Genomic DNA, 19,040 nt, shown 5'->3' with positions numbered 1-19,040 from the left:
TATATTAAAACAATTAACCCACATTGCAATGGAAGTCCAGTGCTAAACTTTTTCAATGTGACTAGGTGGAATTTGAATCCATACTTTTGCCTAGGCCTTACTTTACCATTGATGCACAAAGGAACTCAGAGGAGAGAGTTGGTGACCATGATGTCACTTCAAGGCACTTCTTGTTTACCAGATGTTGCAGTGTGTGTGTATTGGTATGTAGCAGAAGTACCAGATGCTGTACAAATGTGTTATGGGACACTCTTGTACCATAATTGTAGCACAGCATTATTTTAATTAAGTTGACTTTGAATGTTTCACAGCATTGTTGCTGTATTCAGTATATCTGATTATTATATATTCCAGTGTAAATAATTATATGCACGCCTTAGGTTTGGTAAGAAGAAGTGCACTTCATTACTCTCACTCACATTGGTATTGCACTGCTCTCAAAAGGCAACGGTTGTGCCTTCAAATAGTAACTAAGAGAGCTTAAAAGATTTATTGCTTTCTTTACACTGAATGGGGGATTAGATTGTAGCATATACAGCATATATATATATATATATATATATATATATATATATATATATATATATATATATATATATATTAACTTGATCACGAAGTATAGAAAACGTGATGCTTTGTATAAATAAAGGTTTTTGCCACAAAGGAAAAAGGGAAAGCGAGATAGCCAAGAACTTTCGGTCTAGCACGACCCCTTACTAAGTTGTGCCTTAGTAAAGGGTCGTGCTAGATTGAAAGTTCTTGGCTATCTCGCTTTTCCCTTTCCTTCGTTGTGGCAAAAACCTTTATTTATATATATATATATATATATATATATATATATATATATATATATATATATATATATATATATATATATTATATATATATGTACACATTTCACTGTATATGCTGTACATTCATATATATATCTATATATGTACACATACACATCTATTCTGTATAATTTATTCAGATATTTATATACTCAATAAGAAAAACTACTCAAGTTGTCAGTCTTCATGCACAAAACTTCAGTAGTCTGAATTGCAGTCAACAAATCCATCATTATCTATAAGATGTCCATGTAAAAACTAAGCATATATTCAAGGTCTTCACATTCATACTCTCATGAAGCAACAACTTTCCTTTCACACTCTCCTGTTGTAGTAAGTTATTGAAGCTGTAAAACATTTACTGTTGGACCTTAATATGCTTCAGAGTTTTACTATGGTAGTTTTGTTAAAAAAAATTGGCATTCACAGAGTATGTATTTCAAGTGCTTATTCAATAAAAATTTTATCTGGACCTAAGTCCAGTATTTTGGGTCCCTAATTTTGCATCTTGTTCTGTGAACATGAAATACAGCTTCTGCACAGCCAATATGCTCTTTTGATTATAATGTTCATGTAGAAATCCGTATTGGCCAGACATCTGCAAGCTTACACGATGAAATTATTGAATGAATGAATGGAAGATGGATGAGTCATTTGCATAATGATGAATGTGTTTGTGGATCTGGTCTACCTATGTTGGCAAATAACAGTCCATGCTCTGAAAAACTCATTTTTCATAAATTCTTTTAAGTGCAACATTGACAAACTTAAGCATAGAGTGTTGACTTAGCTGAAGTAGTATAAGCTTTCAAAATATACTGATCAATAAAACTATAGCAGGAAACATAAAAATGTTAGATAAAAAAAATTGTTGTTGTGTGGTACACTGGACAATCCATACCATTCAAGTAATATTTAGCTCATTATTTAATTGGCCTTACATTTGTATTTGAAAATTGTTTTTAAAGCTGTTACATTTTTGTTTGGTTAAGGATAGTCTTCATTGGAAATATTTATCGGATGTCAAATAGTATTACTACCAAAAGCTAATTTTTTCCAGGGGAAACTTTTCCAAGGATCACCATAGCAGTTTGATGAATGAGAATAATTTTAAGGTAAGGAATGCAGCCTTCCATGTTAGCATGACCCAAAACTTGATACTGGTAAATCCCATTTAAAATTCATGCCTGATTGCTTTACAAGAACAGCAAAAGTTTATGGACACAAATTTTATAATAGTGCTTTATATTCATTGTTTTATATTCATTGCATGAATTTCTTGGATAGCACTTTATGAAAATATTATACATATAGACTTTACATCACTTACTTCCAGTTTTTTTCTCTTTTCAGTTGAATCTGTTGGCACAGTGCTTAGTTTAAGGGATTTTGATTGAAAAAATGTTTATCCAGTTCAAATGGACTAGAATTTGTTAATATTTTATTAGACACCTTGGCATTTATTTGTTTTTGAAGATGGTTTTAAGTACAGTAATGTGGTAATGAGAGAGAGAGAGAAAGTGATGCTTGCATCAAGCTTGTGGTTTGTACAAACTAAATTATAGTGCACATAATCTATACTTGGAAGCCACTTACTCCTGACATTTTCACCTAATAGTGTGTATGTACTATTCCTAAGTCTATTTCACCAAGTGTGTTGATAACTGCTTGGAGTGAAGTTTACAACGAATATTCTTTATTTTCAGTGACAGTTGTGCACTTTACAGGAGACAAAAATGCAGCATCCCTTTGGCCTCGGCTTGCTTTCTGCATCGTTTTGTCCTGTTGGTCTTTTCAAGCATAGCTGTTAGATTTATTTAACTTGACCCTACAATAATTTTTACATATGTAGGAACAAATTCTTTTTGTCAGCCTCCTTTTGACTCCAGAAATGACAGTGGTTTGCTTCAAAAGCTTCATATAAATAGTAATTATACAAATAGTATTTTGTTTTAAACAGATCTGTAACAAATTGCAAAATCTTGCAGCTGTTACTGATCAGATACATGGAATACACATGAAAAAGACAGCATGCATCTTATGCTGATTACATTATTCAAGTTGTGTCCTATGCTTAGTAACTTTTGATTAAATCAAATTTTGCTATGTACTTGTCTCTGGGTAATAGCATTTAATACACATCAAATCTTTCGTGAGTCAAATTATATGGACTGCTATCAAGATCAACTTCCAAATTTTCTGATCAACCTTAAGAAATTGTTAATAATAAGAAGACAGTCCTTATTGGCTCTAACCCCAAGTAGTCTTAAATTTGATTTTATGCAAGCACTTTTTTTTTCTTTGTTTTACACAACTACTATACTGGTTTTCAAGTATTAAAAATTTGAGTGACAAACAACTAGTGAAGCTGAAAAGTTCAGAGGCTGGGGATAATTTTCATAGCCTAGGGTAAACCTGATGGAAAGATTTGGTAAACTTTATATGTGAATATTTAAACATGAAAGTAGTAGGCTTTAGCAAGTGAAGAAGTTTGTCGACTAGGATAAGCATTCATAGCCTTGGCTAAGTTAGACAGATGAAAGGTTGAGAAATAGTAACAATATGTAATGTATGAAGCAATACATATTTAGACAGTATAAATACCTGTGAATGTCTGTGGAAAGTTGTTTGCACTGGAGACAGAGATTGCCTTGTGGAAGCGAACTCGTGTGAAGCACAACAATCTCATATTAACACAAAATACTACTGCACTTTACATAGTAGTTGGTCAACATTGTAGATTAACTTACTCTTGCAATATATTATTTAAAATAGTTTTGTTGTTCACTCACCACTGAGTCACAAATTGTTTTCCCATTATTTTTTCTTAAAACTAAAGTATTTATGGATGAAAATATATGTCTTGTGCTCAATAAAATTTGAAGGAATACAGTTACTTGGAGTGTAGGAAATCTCAAGAGGTTGAGAAGCATAGATAATCATTGCTGGAAAGAAGATAAGTCATCTATTTGTATAAATCTAGTCAGCTGCTTTGGCTACAAATTCTTCAGTCAGGTTTTGGTGAAAAGGTTGCCACAGTTCAGGATTGTCAGCATCCGTTTCAGGCCACTGGATGACATAAGATTCCTTCACATTCATCATACTGCTTCACTGTACAACTTCAAGGTAATTGGAGATGTTGACAATAGTAGAATCAGCTTTGATAAGTGAGTTCCTCAGCAAGTTTCTTTCTTCCAGTTATTGCAGAAATTTAAAGAGGCTAATTAATGCCAAGCATGATTATGATTGGAAAGATAGTGAAGATTTATAATTTGAATTGTCTAGAGTATGCAATCTTTGCATAATTTACTTAACTTCCCTATGTCTCCAACACAGCAAAACAGACATTTATCGTCTTTTTTGTGGTCATACTGGTGTAACTCCATAATGCCTTGAACTATAGGTTGTAAAGCTTTTACAGACAGTTTCAGGGGAAAAACAGTATGCTAATTTTGCTAACCTTTTAGCTGGCTGAGATATTTGACATGAGCATTATCTAATAGTAAACTTCACATTTACTAGTACACTTACACCTTTCCATGTGATAATAAGTAGTGTGGTTCCATTCAGAAACTATTTCTTGCAGCATAAAACTGTGCTGCCAAATTTTGAGAAGCAAGTTAGTGGTAAATTATTAATAAAAATTTTAAATGGACTTAGGCTTCTTTGCTGTAACAAGTGCAGTTTGCATTTATGCAGAATGGTAGAGAAATTTAGTCATTGGAAATATGAAAATCTATGAACTTCAGTTGCAGAGGCAGGTTTGTTGGAGCGCTGTGCAAGCAAATATAGACCACTGTCATCAGTAGTGTAAGTACATTTGGCTTGAGTACAACTGTGACGCAAATAAATTTTGTGCAAATGATCAGCACTGGTTTAATCAGCATTTAAACTTTCTCCATCATCATCATTACAAATATATATATGTAATGCCAAAACTGATAATGATTCACCCAACCTTCCCCCCAAGCCTTACAGTTAGCTATGCTGATATAGGGTGTATCGTTAAGACATCTACCATATAACAATGTAGTGAGGTGCAGTGGTTCAGAGAGACTATTCCCTTTTGTTGAAAATGGCTCTAGCCATGCCTTCAAATTTTTGAACTTTTCCATGCTTCAAGTTCTCAGTATTTTGGAAATATTCTTAGATTTTACTCTTAGCCTTATTGGTAATATAGAAAAATGTCTTAACCTGAAATTCTGCACACATCTGCACCCAAGCTTTTCTTTGAATTTAGTTAAAATATAGTTTTCTTTTCACAGATAAATCAGGTCATCAGCTTCATACCCTTACTGCTGCAGGTGGGTTTAAGGCAAGTTATTCTTGTAACCCACCTATAATAATGTAGAGGTAAAATATAAAAAAATTACTTACTCTACAAAAATATACAGCAGTGCAAAAGTAGTGTACCTATGATGGCTAGATATAGACTGACAATTACTTTCCTGTTTCAGTTTGGCTAGTCATAGAGCTCTTGACTTATAAAAAATGTTTGACCCAAGAAAGATTAACTACCTGAAACATGAAGTGTGGTAGATAATTCTACATTTTAAGCAGCAGAATAATGTGGCTACTTTTTCGTTCTGACTAAAAGAAAAAAATTCTTTGTGTTTTGTGAAAAAATTAATGGATACAATGGAATAAAAAATTTTTTTATTTAGACAAAAACTTTTAAGATTCTATTATAGTCTAATGTGTCTGTAATTAGTTTAGTAAATTTTTGCTCATAAAAACTTACAAAAGTTCTCCTCATAAGGAAAAGAGGGTTTTCTCTTTTTCCAAATTGATTAGTTTGAATCCAACAAATTGTTATGCATACCCTGCACTGTAACAGTGAGTTGGGAATCTTTCTTCTTGATAATGGTGGGATTTTTACTGTTGTGTTTTTAGACCTCATAGTTTCAGAATCTTGAATGCCCTATTGCAGGTGATGTCTTATTAGCATGTAGCGTTGTGTAGTAATTTGAAAACATGGCCGAGGTAGGAGCATCCTATTATTAGTATAGTACTAACTGATTTTGAAAGTTGTATCAAGGCATTGGCTTCCGGAGGATAAGTTTTATAATGAAGCAGCCTTTTTTCTCTCCTTTATTAATGCCATGAATGCTGTATTGCTCCTTGTCTTTTCCTTCAACACTATTCCTTTTTATGGTCTTTGGAACATTTTCCTACCCTTTCTTGATCATCAGCAAACAAGGCCTAAGTATTAGTGCATACAGATGATAAAGTTATAGTATTAGTGTCTCTGGTGTATCAGGTTGTTATGCATGTTTCAGTAAGCAGAATTCCTGTGCTTATCCGTTTATTGATTATAGAAAGTATTATAGCAAATAAGTTTTGCTCTATCCATCCAAAAGTGAATACCTGAAGACTAGTCATATGTGTGTGTAGATTTGAAACAAATTTAGTAGTGTGATTAATTTGCACTGATTATTGGGTTTTAATGAAAATGCTTCATTATCTCATGTTGTGGATTATTTTCCTTTGCAAACATGCTTTTAAAAATAAAGATATGGTATGAAAATTCTTGAGGGGACAGATGTGCATTACGGGTTACAAAATATTGTTTGGGAGGTTCAGTGTCAAAATTAAATAGTGCACAGGTGAAAGAAGTATTATTTTACTTGTCAACTGATACTTTCAGAGATTTGTCGTTAAATTATAACACTGGATATATAGATAGAAATATCACCTAGCCCAAAGTTTTATGTAAGTTGTTTGAAGCATCGCTTACTACTTAATTTTCAAGTTGCTTGTGTATAAATTGTACAAAATTGTATAATATATTGTTTCTTACATAAGATGCAAAGAAAGTAAAATATATGGTACAAGTGGAATTATTAGTTGGAAAATATTTATGCATTCCTGCTTTATAACACTTCAGCTCACAAGCACCCATACAAAAATAAACTTTTCAGAGCCATGCCAAGAATTTGGCAAAGTTTGTAATTTTTTAAATTCCTAAACTGTACATAGCAAAAAGCTATTTCCTAGACTAGATTAAGTGATAAACAATGATGAATTGAGTTATGGATATGAAATGTAGATAAATACAATGATTAAGGATAAAGATCGTTTTTAGCTAACCTTTTTTTTGGTATCTAAAAATATCTGCTGCTATGTAAAATAGGGACTCGTTCAAACTTATAAATACCACTAATAGTATTAATGAACCTTTCATCTCATCAAGTGAAGGATGTGAGCATTGTTTAGACTCTGCAATGTTTACAGGCTATGTAAAATACATAAGCCTTATTTTTACTGCTATTTACATGCCTTGTTTAAGTTCCATTTAAGAGAAATTAAGCACTGCTTTATTGTATTACAAATTCCTAAATTTGTGATGTACGTATAATTATTTTTTATATTGTATTCTGTTATACAAATGCCAAAAACCAAGTTTGATAGTTATTTCTTTTATAATGTGTAGAATTTCCACCAGATGAGATGGTGAATATTACATAACCTTGTAAATATTATCTCTTAAGCATATCTCATCATGAGTGACTCCTGTTACATTACTGGAAACTCTTGTAAATAACACTGATTCAACTGTTCCCTACTTTAAATTTCAAAATATTCTCACACTAGCCTTGACACAACCATAACAGCTGCTCATATTTCAAATACAATAGCCTTAAAAGGCTAACGGAACAAAATGTAATCCTTAACAATAATGTGGAAAGGATGAAACTGGTATCCTACTTTATTAATTATACAAATACCAGTTTCACATATTGTTCCTTCCCAAAAAAGATGGTAATCTTTACGTGAAAAGGATGGGAAATGTTAAACACTAATGTGTGAAGAGTAGTGTTGAAGTTTACTGTATATCACAAACTTTCAGACACCTTCATGTTTAAAAATTATCATCTTTTAAAAAAGTATATTCAGCTTTTTAGTACTGAAAATGTCAGCTGATGATTATGAGACAACTAATGCCAGTTAAATCAACTCCATCAGCAAAGCCAGTTTCAAAGAATTATTCATACTTGGTAGCCTATACTGATCAGATAAATTTATTGAATTATACAAGAAACAGGAACAAAGAATAAAGCAATTTTGAATGGCATATTAATTATTTTTTATCCCTAAAAATTATGGTCCGGTTGTCATTCAAGGCATAATCACCATTTCAGCACAAGTATGGAAGCAGTACCTCCTCCTTTCACTTTGTATGACACTCTTGTCATTGAAATGATTTTAAGTGTAAAACGTCTGCAGAGACTGGAAGATGTAAAAATTAACAACTCTCTTATTTTTCCTAAGCTACATTAATATTCTTTAGTAGCACTTACACTAAAACATTCAAATTTGTCTAAATTTACCAAAAAATGTTTTCACAACATTATACAAGTCATAACTTTTACAAGAAAAAAATCAGTTATCATCTCTGATAAATACTCAACTTTCAGGGATGCATATACAGTATTGTCAGTAAATGTTCATCTCTATCCTCTTTCTTTTTAGTGTATGAATTATTAATCTTGCATTTAAACAAACTGCAGATTCTATTAGAGTAGATAGGAAGCAATGTACAAGTATTTATGAGAGTGATTACTGCAATATCCAGGGAAATGACCAAGAGTATGTAAAGTTTATCTTTAGAAATATTGAGCTTGCAATTGATTCAGTCAAACAATTAACCATCAAAATACACTATGAACATAAACTATTTATTTCTACCAACTTGGATGAGTACAAAACTAAAACGGTTTTCTTACCACTGGGCATATTCCCTGGACTTCTTGACTACCAGTATGCAAAATCTGTACAGTAGTCATGTTCATAACATGATACAACTCCGAAACAAAATACAGTAGTGAATTCTGATTGTCCATATACTTGCAACAAAGTAGTTTTACTATTTTATACCATTCATACCTCAAATGGCTATTCTGGAAGTTTAGTACAAAAACTGCAAAAAGATAAATTTGGTTGCCATTTCTTTTTTGTTAAAAAAAATATTTACATACTAAAATGAGGATTACTGAATCATACATATAAGCTTTAGCTTATGTATGGTTGGAAGATTGCACTTTGCAATTCTTAAGCATTTTTGAATCTTGGAATGATTTCTTATAGTATTAAGAATTCACTTGGTCAAATACAATCTTAACTCCTCATGGGCTGTATAGTACATAACTTTTTCAGAAAAGTTTCTAAACAGTAATCTTACTTTTATACAGTTATATATTAATGAAGTCTTGAGACTACATCAAATAAAAAAGTATAGTTGCTGGATTATTTTAAATATACATAAAATGAATGCTGAAAATGTTTTGAGAATCTGAAACGAAAGTATGCATTGCGACAAGTAAATACATAAGTATTTTACTATATTAATTTAAAATTTGACTACTGATATTGTTTTTGATAAACCTATCTGAGACAATTAATTACTGTATCTTTAACGAGCTTGATCATTACCACAATTAGTTTTTAAAAGACTAGCCAGCCACTTTGAGGTATTCACTTACTGAAATTAAATTTTTATTTCCCAAAAAACTCTATGCCATTGCTACACTATTCCATATTATAAAACCATAAAAAAATATTAAACCAAATCCTATGCTGTACATACAAAATGTGGAGATGTAATTAAACTTAAATTCTCATGTTTATACATAATTAGCTGTCTCCAAGAAGAGTGGTGTATATATTGGCAATTTAATAGTATTAATATCCTAATGCTGACAAAATTCGTGGTTCTTTTATAATAAATTGGCTAAGGGGAGACTTAAGAATGAAGAGCTTATAAAATACTCTACTTTCTGTAAGTAAAAACCACCTGAAATGTGTAATGCTTAAAAAAAAATTAAATGCACTGACACTTGATGTGCAACAAATCTCATCAAACTAAAATCAAGAGTATCAAAGACACTGTTGTGTGCTCAAGTAGGCTACTTAAAAAAAGAAAGTCCTTATTCTTTCCTATTAGTTTAAAACAAGTGGTTATTACTAAATATGTAGTACTTCTATAAATATAAAAATTATATCTTTCTAATGAGAAAAAAAAACTTAAAAGAGTATATTTATTACACATTCTACTAAGTAACATACTGATAAGCTATTTCATTTCTTAATGTGTAACCTTTCAAAACTAAAATTACTGCCATGACATTGTACTTAATATTAATAATGTATAAATAACAAAAGCAAAGCCATGCTAATAAAAAAATCTTGATACAAAATAATGGCATAGAGCATCAAATTTCATAGGTCAGTAAATTACAATTATCACTTGTAAGGTTTTGCCCATTAACTGCTTATATCTCATTCTACATTGCTTTGATTTTTCTCAAAATATACTTTAAACTTCAACAAACAAGAAACTTTAAATGGTTTCTAACAAAATGGCAAAATTATTTAAGTTAGGTCTCTGATGCTATTAATAAAAACAGGGTCCCTAAGATTTGGTGCATTAAGTCTGTCATATTTTCTTATCTATTTCAAAAAGTTAAAAGGATTTAAAAAAAAAAGTCTTAGTCTTTGTTGAATAAAGAAACATTTCTCAAGAGCTACTGTACATAAACATACTTTGGCAGTTTACTTTGTACCTGTTCATAATGTTGCATTATACAAACAGATGGAGCACAACTGGTCCTATATCACAACATCTGTTTCTGAAGCTGATTTCAAGACAAATAATTTTAAACAAGATGCTGTGTTACAGTCCTACATATTGTGACAAATATTTCTGTACTTTCCACCTATTAATTACTATTGATCATTGCCCACGATTTATTTATTACTGTATAGTTACTTGAGAATGGTTAAATTCCTTTGCAGTTTATGTATAAGGAATTATACATTCAAGATTTAGACAATCATTAATCATTGATTGAAACCTTCATACAATTTAAATACGTACAGTATTACTAATTAGTACCAACATTACTTAAAAATCCAAAGGAGATAAAAATAAATGCATATTTTTTTGGCAATGAGATGCCTGCCGAAAGGACTAACAGTACCTGTGACCAATATGACTCTAGTATTGTCTAGATTGTATCAAACTGCCTTGCTGTTTATGATATATTTTAAGTAGCATATAAACATGCTTTGAAATGTTCTCATGAAAATTACATGGAAGTGGTAAATTGGTTATTTTTTCTGTTATAGACCATACTTGTATCCCTGTATATTACATTTAAAAGACACATTGAAATAAAACCATATGAATAACTTGGTAGTATATGTCAAACATGGCATAAATTAAATTTTCTGGGAAAGAGTGCCTCATCCTGGCCAAAATGTATATTTGGAGTTGATTACAGTATGTATATCCATATATAGGAAATACTATTTAATATTTTTCTGATTAATTTTGCTCTGTAAGATTTGGTACTATTCATAGGTTTTTCTGTATTTGTAGGTTATTTCTGAATTAAAATTCTTTCTTAAAATGTAGGGACCCTGGTGAACCTAGCAATGCCCACTGGATATTTCAAGCAGCAGGAACACTTGAATTATACTTTCTAGAACAGTTATGGTCATGTTAAAAATAAAATTTTGATAATAGCCATTTGAGAAAACTATCAAGTTGGATTATCATCTAATGAGCACATTCCTATCAAACTGATCACAGTAGTGATGCACTGTTAGACAAGTGCAAAAGTGAGTCATTCTGAGATATATACACATACACATATAGTATATATATGACCATATGCCTTTACAAAGTGTCTGTATATGTATATAAATACATAATTACTATGCAGTATACACATATAACCACTATAATCACATATGCATATATCTACCATGTGTTTATATAAATTTAATATACTATATACAAATACATATGGATATATCTGTAAAATATATATCTATACATATTTGTAATTAATATTTAACACTCAACTTACAAGATATTAACTTTCAAATCTTTAAATAACTTTATATAATCATTTCATATCCACATGATTTAAATTTAATTATTATTTACGAGTATATGGCATTTAAATTATGTAAAATTTCAAAATCTCACAAACTTTTTATATTGCAAAAATCCAAAATTAATTTTGTGAATGAAGTCATAATATTCATAATGAAAGAACAAGAGAAATTACTCTTAATTTTCACAAAAATGTATACATTAGAAACATTTTATTTTTCAATTTTTTAATTTTTTCACTGAGGTGTATTCTGTGAATAAAAAAAGAATGATACATACTGTACAATACTCTTTGGACAAAAAATGAAGTTCTGTATCTTAATATTTGAATATTATTATAAAAGAATATCATACATAGTAAAATATAGTATATTAACTAGACATCTCAGTTTAATTCTTAACATTTGTGGTAAAATGCCATGTTATTTTACATTAATTGATGTGTATGTCATAGATTTAAGTCCAGTTATTTACAGGCGAATTTTCTGATTTTCTCTAACCATAAATGCTTCATCATGTAAACAAAAAATATTAAAACAAACCATACAGTACAATAAAATAAGTTTCAACATTATTTGTAGCTTCAGTCTTTCAATGTCACTTAAATCAACAAAGCATACTGCTTTTCAGTATCCTCCTCACAAGTGCAACAGTACGAGATGGCTACCAGGAGAGACAAATTGGCTAATACATTCAGAATACTGACTCATGAATATATTGTGATAACTTCTCTGCCACCACCTCTTACCATTAAAACTCTCTCTAATCCCTCTGTTAATACTTCTAAAAATTCCATATAGTTACTCTCACTTTCTGGTCTTGAAGTTTTTGGTGGACCAGGTAAATTGATGATTACTAGCTGTGAATTGTGGGACTTGTTTACTATCACCTCATTTAGTTTGACAGCAGTATGCATACGTCGCACATTAGCCTCATCTCTGTCAAAAAAAAAAATTACATTACTATGTACCTTTAAAACAATGCTTCTCTATACAAAACCATTACTTATGTTGCCCCCCCCCCCCCCCCTTTTTTTTTTTTTAATGCTTTCAGCAGGTACTGCACATAATGCAAATTTACTGGTTCCTGGCTGTCAATCTGGTGCAGTCTGAATCTTTGACAGTGAGAATATAGTACGTAGAGCTAAAGGAAGGGCAGATTTGTATAGTAAGTAATGGGTTTGCGCTGAAAAAAAAATCGTACTGTAAATCCCTTACCAATATGTTTTATACTCAAATCTGTTTTTAAGACTGTAAATTAATAATTGCAGGAGCTGCATAGAGCTGACTCCATTACTCCAAAGGTCATGGAATTTTATTTATAAAGCAAAACCTTAAGCCTTAATATCTTCATGAGTTTTGTAAATCATCCTCTCAGAAAGTGTCTATCTTTGGCTACAAATCATAAGGTACTGTTACAGAATGGGAACTTATTCCACCATTGGCATTCCCAAGAAAGCTCAATGCACTTGATGGGACTTGACAATAGTGTGCAACAGAGAAGCAGACATCCCCAGAGGTCTAAATCATTGAGGATGCTATAATGGTAGAATGTGAGGATGATGATATGCCAAAAACTCTCCCGTGATCCAGAGACAACTGGAACCTTAGAATTCCACATGCATTTTGTCCATCTGAAAATCTTCATTCATTGTATCTTCCTGATGCCTGAGACTCTTATCCAAGGAATCAGTAGAAGATTATAACCAGCTGTAGCATTTCCCTCGCTTAAGGGTCATGTCCCCTAAAGCAAAGAGCTGGCTAGTAAAAGATACACTTCAAGTCATGTCGCTAAGGAGCGAAGAGTAGTGATGTCTTAGGTCACCAGAAAGTTCCAGTCTTGACTATGCTTGTGATTCTGGCTCTGATCATGAAAGTTAATCTGTTTGGTGGAAAAATCACTCAAAAGACAAGATAGTGTTCTAATTGTCAAAGCTACCAAAGTTTTGGTCAGACTGGTCAGAGAAGCACTGACTGCAACCATCCTTCTCAGAGTAGTTTGGGGGCTTAGTGTTAAGAGCAACTCATCCTGAATGCTAAATCAGCTAGAATTTTTAAATAAAATTGGCAAGAATCCTAGAGTACTGGAGCAGCTCGCAGGCTGTTCAGGTTCTTAGCACTGCAGTGGTTCATGTCCTAGGTACTGGAGTAGATAGTTTGGTTTCCTAATACTGAAAGGGCTTGGGTCTTTTGTACTGGAACAACTTATGCCCATAATACTTGAGTAGCTTTCATCATCAGCACTGGAACACGACTGGTCTCTAAAATGACCACTAGAATTATGGCTGTGAAGGATCCTTTTCTGATCTTGTTTTGATTCACTAAATAATACTCACTAAAAGACAACTTGGCCCCTCCAGAAGCTGATAGCAAGGGCAGTGAAAGCATCCCTTAAGAATGCTATGGTATGAGTTTGAGCATGCAGCTTGAAATAACTGGTCACTTGCACTCATTCTTCTGGCAAGAGAGACTCTCCTCAGTTCCAGTAATGGCTCATCCTGCTTTTGCTGCAGTTTATAATTATATCATGGTGATTAACAGCTGTCATTGTTGCATAAACTCATAGATATAGCAAACCAACAATATTGTTTGAACGTTCTGCATCAGCAAATGAAAAAAGGTAGTACTAAGTACATTCATGAATTGAAACAAGTTTGTTAATTCCACCCAAAACCATCTACATATATGCCAAGATAACCTACACCTAAGATTTATCTTTATAAGAAAATAGTTTTTTTCCTAATGAAAAAGTAAAATGACTTTGTGCTGATTACACTGAAATGTGTGAATGAAAAGAAAATTAGCAGTGATTACACTGAAATATGTAAATTAACTGGGGAATGATGTGAACAGGCTGGCACAAAGAGTGAACTGGAATGACAGCTGGAAAATAATGGATTTGTACATACAAGCACATCTGACTACCGTGGTTTTTCTTTTAACTTGGAGACCTTAAGTCTACGAACATTTCATTTTGTAACAAATGAAGTAGGTATTAGGAATAAAGGGTTTGTTAAAAACAAATACTATATTTTTCCATTTGAATATGACAATTTGTCGAAAATTGCATTTTTCCTAACTATACAAACCTGAGGTCCTTTAACAATAGGAAGTAGCTAGCGGCAGCTGGAACGGTCGTAAGCTTCGAACAAGGGAGAACGGTAGTCAATTGCTTGTCCGACAGTGCGCGTGGTGAAGAATCACTTTTGCTTTAGGCCCATGCAAAAAAACGCAGAGTGAGGGGTGGCATGAGGTGGGACTATATGTAAAGGACCTCAGGTTTGTATAGTTAGGAAAAATGCAATTTTCGACAAATTGTCATTTGTTCCGATACATAATACAAACCCTTGGTCCTTTAACAATAGGAAGACTCACTTCTTGGTGGGAGGAATCTGAGTCTTTTGTGAACAGACTGGCCCAACCTGGGAATGCCTCCCTGGTCGTAAGAGCGAGGGAGGGATCCAAGCCTTTGTCCGATTGATCGGGGTGTGCACCGCAGGATCAATGGTCAGACCTCTGGACTGAGTACTAAGAGAGAGGCAAGCGTATCTCTTCGTACCAGCAAGCAAGAACTTGTTCCTGTTTGCAAGAGGCAACATAACGTTATGGGTTTGTCTCTTGTTGGCTTCCACTTTTCCCCCCTTGTTGGGGGAAGTGGTGGATAATTGCTCCCATCCCTAGTGAAAGGGATAGGATGGGGCTCTGTTGAGTAGCTCACCTGCATCTCGTCCTTATCCAGCAGGGTGACGACCGTATCCCTCTACCCACAGGTAGAGGGGGAGAAAAAGATGGGAAGAGGACCCAGTCACACTCTCATTCACTCATCCAGGACTCGATGCTGTTCAGCCTGCGAGGGTCTGGGTTCGCTACACAACGTGTTGAGCAGCCACCACGGGTCCCAAGGAAAAAGATCCAAGGACCTGTGGGCAATATGGTCTGGTTGGACCAGACCCCTGCCTTCAGTACCTGCCCCACGGAGAAGTTCTTGCGGACAAAGCAGCATCTCCTTCGCATCGAAGGCAGTGAAGTCCATTAGGGGGGATTGTGAAGGACTCGAAACGATCGTCAGGGACCGAAGGGTTCTGAGTCTTCGCTACGAAGTTCGGTACGAAATTGAGCGTCACGGATCCCCATCCCCTGGATGCTTGACTTCGCAGGAAAAGTCATGCAGTTCCCTCAGAGGAAAAGAAGGGAATAGTCGCATGATCTATCCCTCTTCTCGACTTCGGTGATGTCCAGTATCCATACTGGTCTATCCGTCTGCAGCGAAGTGTCTCGCATCCTCCTATCCCCATGCAGCGAAGTTCTTCTTCTCGGTAGTGGATAGGACACCGACACTCCATGGCGGGTGTCGATGGTATGGGTACTGGGACAAACTATTAGGACGAAGTAATGACTGATCTGGAACAACCGAACTAAGTCCACAGTGTAGTTCGTAACTGACTCGGGCGCTCTGACAGCTGCCGACTGACTGGTTCGGTAGTGAGGCAAGTTGTCCAAGCATCCAAGTAAGTCACGTGACCTTCGCCCTTTAAAGGGTTATGCCGAGAGATCAAACAAATAGTGTATTTGTTTGTCACCGATGCCAGACGGCGAGGTGATGATTCTCTTAAGGCATGTGCCCAACAGGCGAAAGTCAATTGCCTTCTAGAGACCGAGGTCCCTGAAGGCAAGACATTTTCATAGTAGTTGAATCTCAGCTAAGGAGAAACAACACTATGTGCCGTTGAAGACGAAGGTAGACATTGAATGCAACGTACGTCTTCACAGCCGAATCGAGAGAAGGATTCTCAAGATTCTGAACCTGTGCTTACAAATGACTGAAAACACTAACCGCTATTTCATTGCTGTCCGGTGAGGAGTCGTAGTTGCAATGAAAGCGGGGCGTTTTTCAGTAATGAAAACACAGGGGAGTACTGCCTGAAGAACTGCTTCTCATGGGCTGAACATTTGGAAGTAGAGCTGGCAGGTCGGGGAGTAGGCGATGTCTTCCGATACATCTGTTAATTCGGGGTGAACAATGAACAATTGCACACTTACGAATATGAGATATTTTGCAGACAAACTCAGATATCTGCAAAAATCATTCGCATTATCGCAGTGCGATGCAGCGGGAGACTAGTACAGACTTCTGTTACCGTGCGGTAAACAGAAAGATGAAAGAGTCCAAGAGATATCTCTGTTGAAAATTCTCGCAATGTCGAAGGCGATGAAATCGAGTGTCACGGCAGTAGATGGTCATTCATGTATGCGAGAATCCCCGTTAATCAGAGACCTAAGTCCGTGATTGTTGGGCAGAGATACGGTTTGGTAGTCAATCAATGCAGGGGAGAGAGACATAACCGACCGTGCATCTCGGAGAGCCATCTGATACCGAGTTGCCTCGGGCAGTTCAATACGCAGTAGCTCTCGCTGACTCGTCATCCTGAGTTGCCAGGTAATCCATTCCACGAAGGAATGCGTTCGGCTAGAACCATTGAGCATAAAGAAAAGATATGCTCAAGCAATTATATTTAAACGAAACGGATTTCTGTAAATACAAAAGCTGAGTTGGTGTTGTCGTGACAATACCATAATTAACTAAAAGCGAAACTGGTAACTCCTGGGAGGTTGCAGGCAGCCCCGAGTTGCAGTTTAATTAATTAATCGTCTTGGTCACAATCCGTAGAGTTAACTACTGTATGTGCCTACACCCCGGACCAATCGACTGCTTAACAGAATCATGTCGCGAGGGTAATATACTTAGTATATTTGTAGGATTCTGTACAACGACCTCCATCCTAAGTTCTTTTCCCTTCGAGAAATGAGAATAATGATTGGAGATCGACCGCCTTCGATCTCTAATCGAGAGAGTGAAGGAGAAGTCTTCCCCGAAGGAAAGCTTCAATGGTGAACAGAATACCGAAGACGATAGTTCAAGCCAAACTGGATGTTCCCATCCGTTCTTCTCTATTCCAGGATTGATACTGTGAGATATCTTCCTTCAGCAGCAGTCTTCTTCCAAACGCTAGAAATTCCAGGAATGCTCGGCGAGGTTTTGATTATCGTAGTAACAATTATCGGGAATTCTCGTCTAGCTCACTTTGGACCGTGGTTTCGCCTACGTGTTTGGAGATCATAAAAACTTCGAACACTGAGTGCTAGAAATTCTGCAGAATTCTAAGTACTCAGCCCCCACCGAATTCGTTACACGATTATCAGTTGGTGGTCCTCTCGATTCCCGTAGAAATTGGGGATGGGGAAGGATCCGTCCTCAACGACTGGGGCTTACGTAAGGTAGGACCCGAAGGTCCCCCTGGTAGCGCAGTCCCCAGCGTGGAATCCTACAGAGAAGTCTCTGTAGGGTCCCTCCCCTTTCCCTCGTAGCCGTAAGGAGAGAGGGAATGGGTAAGGAATTGGATACTCGCTCGCCTTCCCAGCGGAACTAGCAGCTGGAGAAGAGAAGGAGAAGCCATCACCTTGCGGCGATGTCCTCTCAGTCTGGAAAAACGTATCGTCAGAAAACGTCCCCCCCCCCCCCCCGAGGAGGTTACGAACTCGCACTTTGGGTAAGGATCTGCCGCCACTGTCAACGTTGTCTGGGTGGGGCTGATCGACACCTGACAGGAGAGAGCCGATACCGTCCTCTGACTCATTCCAGTCCTCGTCGAGGTCGAAACCTCTCAGGAGGACCGAGGGGGGAGGGGGGTAGCGCTGCAATACTCTGTAGAAACGCCGCTGTCGCAGTAGAGGAGGTGGAATTAGCTTGTTCGACCGGCTAGACCTGAGCGAGCCATCTTGTCTGGAGACGAGAGGCTCTATCTGGTCCAGAACCGAGTCGAGAAGCTCTGATCACAGCAAGCCCACCGTCAGTCTGGGTTCCCTTCTTCGGGCTCCAGAACGACTTGAGCCGTGACGCGGGCTCTGCTGGTGGGAGTGGCAATGTTTCCCCGAGGTCGTTGTGCTGACGAATCAGCCCAATAACCTCAGTACAGTTCCTCTGGATCTCGGAAGTCACAGCATCTTGCAGAGTAGGACCGTCAAGCCCCTCGAACAAGAGCATATTCCGAGAACCTCCCCCTTAAGGAGGGGGAACTGCGATAGACTGCTCTCGGATTCCTCCTGCCACTTGCGCATACATCCTGGTCGGTCCGAAGATCGTACCTGGTACTTACGGCGTCGTGATGGGATCGTGCGGGGCATGCCCCTCACGATCACCCCGCTGTGCCTCGCTCTTCCCGGTGCAAACTGAGGAAGTTGCAGGTATGGGAGAGGAAGACATGATGCTCCTCTTTTGCTCGCTGGCAGAACCAGCGGGCTTGGAGG

General features: G+C 35.8%; 2 protein-coding genes across 14 annotated transcripts in view; one reads left to right on the top strand and one right to left on the bottom strand.

Moving 5' to 3' along the window:
• LOC135204194 (uncharacterized) overlaps positions 1-5,421 on the top strand; it is a 478,815-nt gene extending 473,394 nt beyond the window's left edge. For 2 of the 6 annotated variants that reach the window (XR_010312125.1, XM_064234274.1), the window contains 2 exons: positions 1,894-1,948; positions 2,540-5,421. Coding sequence is in view for 3 of the 6 variants with exons in the window: in XM_064234274.1 (XP_064090344.1) it covers positions 1,894-1,928 (35 nt within the window). In the remaining 3 variants the exon portion in view is untranslated. Of the gene's footprint in view, positions 1-1,893 lie in introns of all 6 variants that reach the window. The other 4 variants (XR_010312124.1, XM_064234273.1, XM_064234272.1 and 1 more) reach the window with 2 other exon arrangements.
• Positions 5,422-6,440: 1,019 nt separating this feature from the next.
• The window catches only part of LOC135204191 (solute carrier family 12 member 6-like), a 1,011,876-nt gene continuing 999,276 nt past the window's right edge, over positions 6,441-19,040 (bottom strand). For all 8 annotated transcript variants that reach the window (XM_064234266.1, XM_064234265.1, XM_064234262.1 and 5 more), the window contains one exon: positions 6,441-12,674. In XM_064234266.1, coding sequence (XP_064090336.1) covers positions 12,443-12,674 — 232 coding nt within the window. In that variant the 3' untranslated portion in view covers positions 6,441-12,442. The remainder of the gene's footprint in view (positions 12,675-19,040) is intronic.

This window comes from Macrobrachium nipponense, chromosome 44 (assembly GCF_015104395.2).
Source record: "Macrobrachium nipponense isolate FS-2020 chromosome 44, ASM1510439v2, whole genome shotgun sequence".
NCBI lineage: Eukaryota > Metazoa > Arthropoda > Malacostraca > Decapoda > Palaemonidae > Macrobrachium > Macrobrachium nipponense.
Note: the sequence above shows the minus strand (reverse complement) of the source record. Positions and strands in the feature narration are given on the sequence as shown.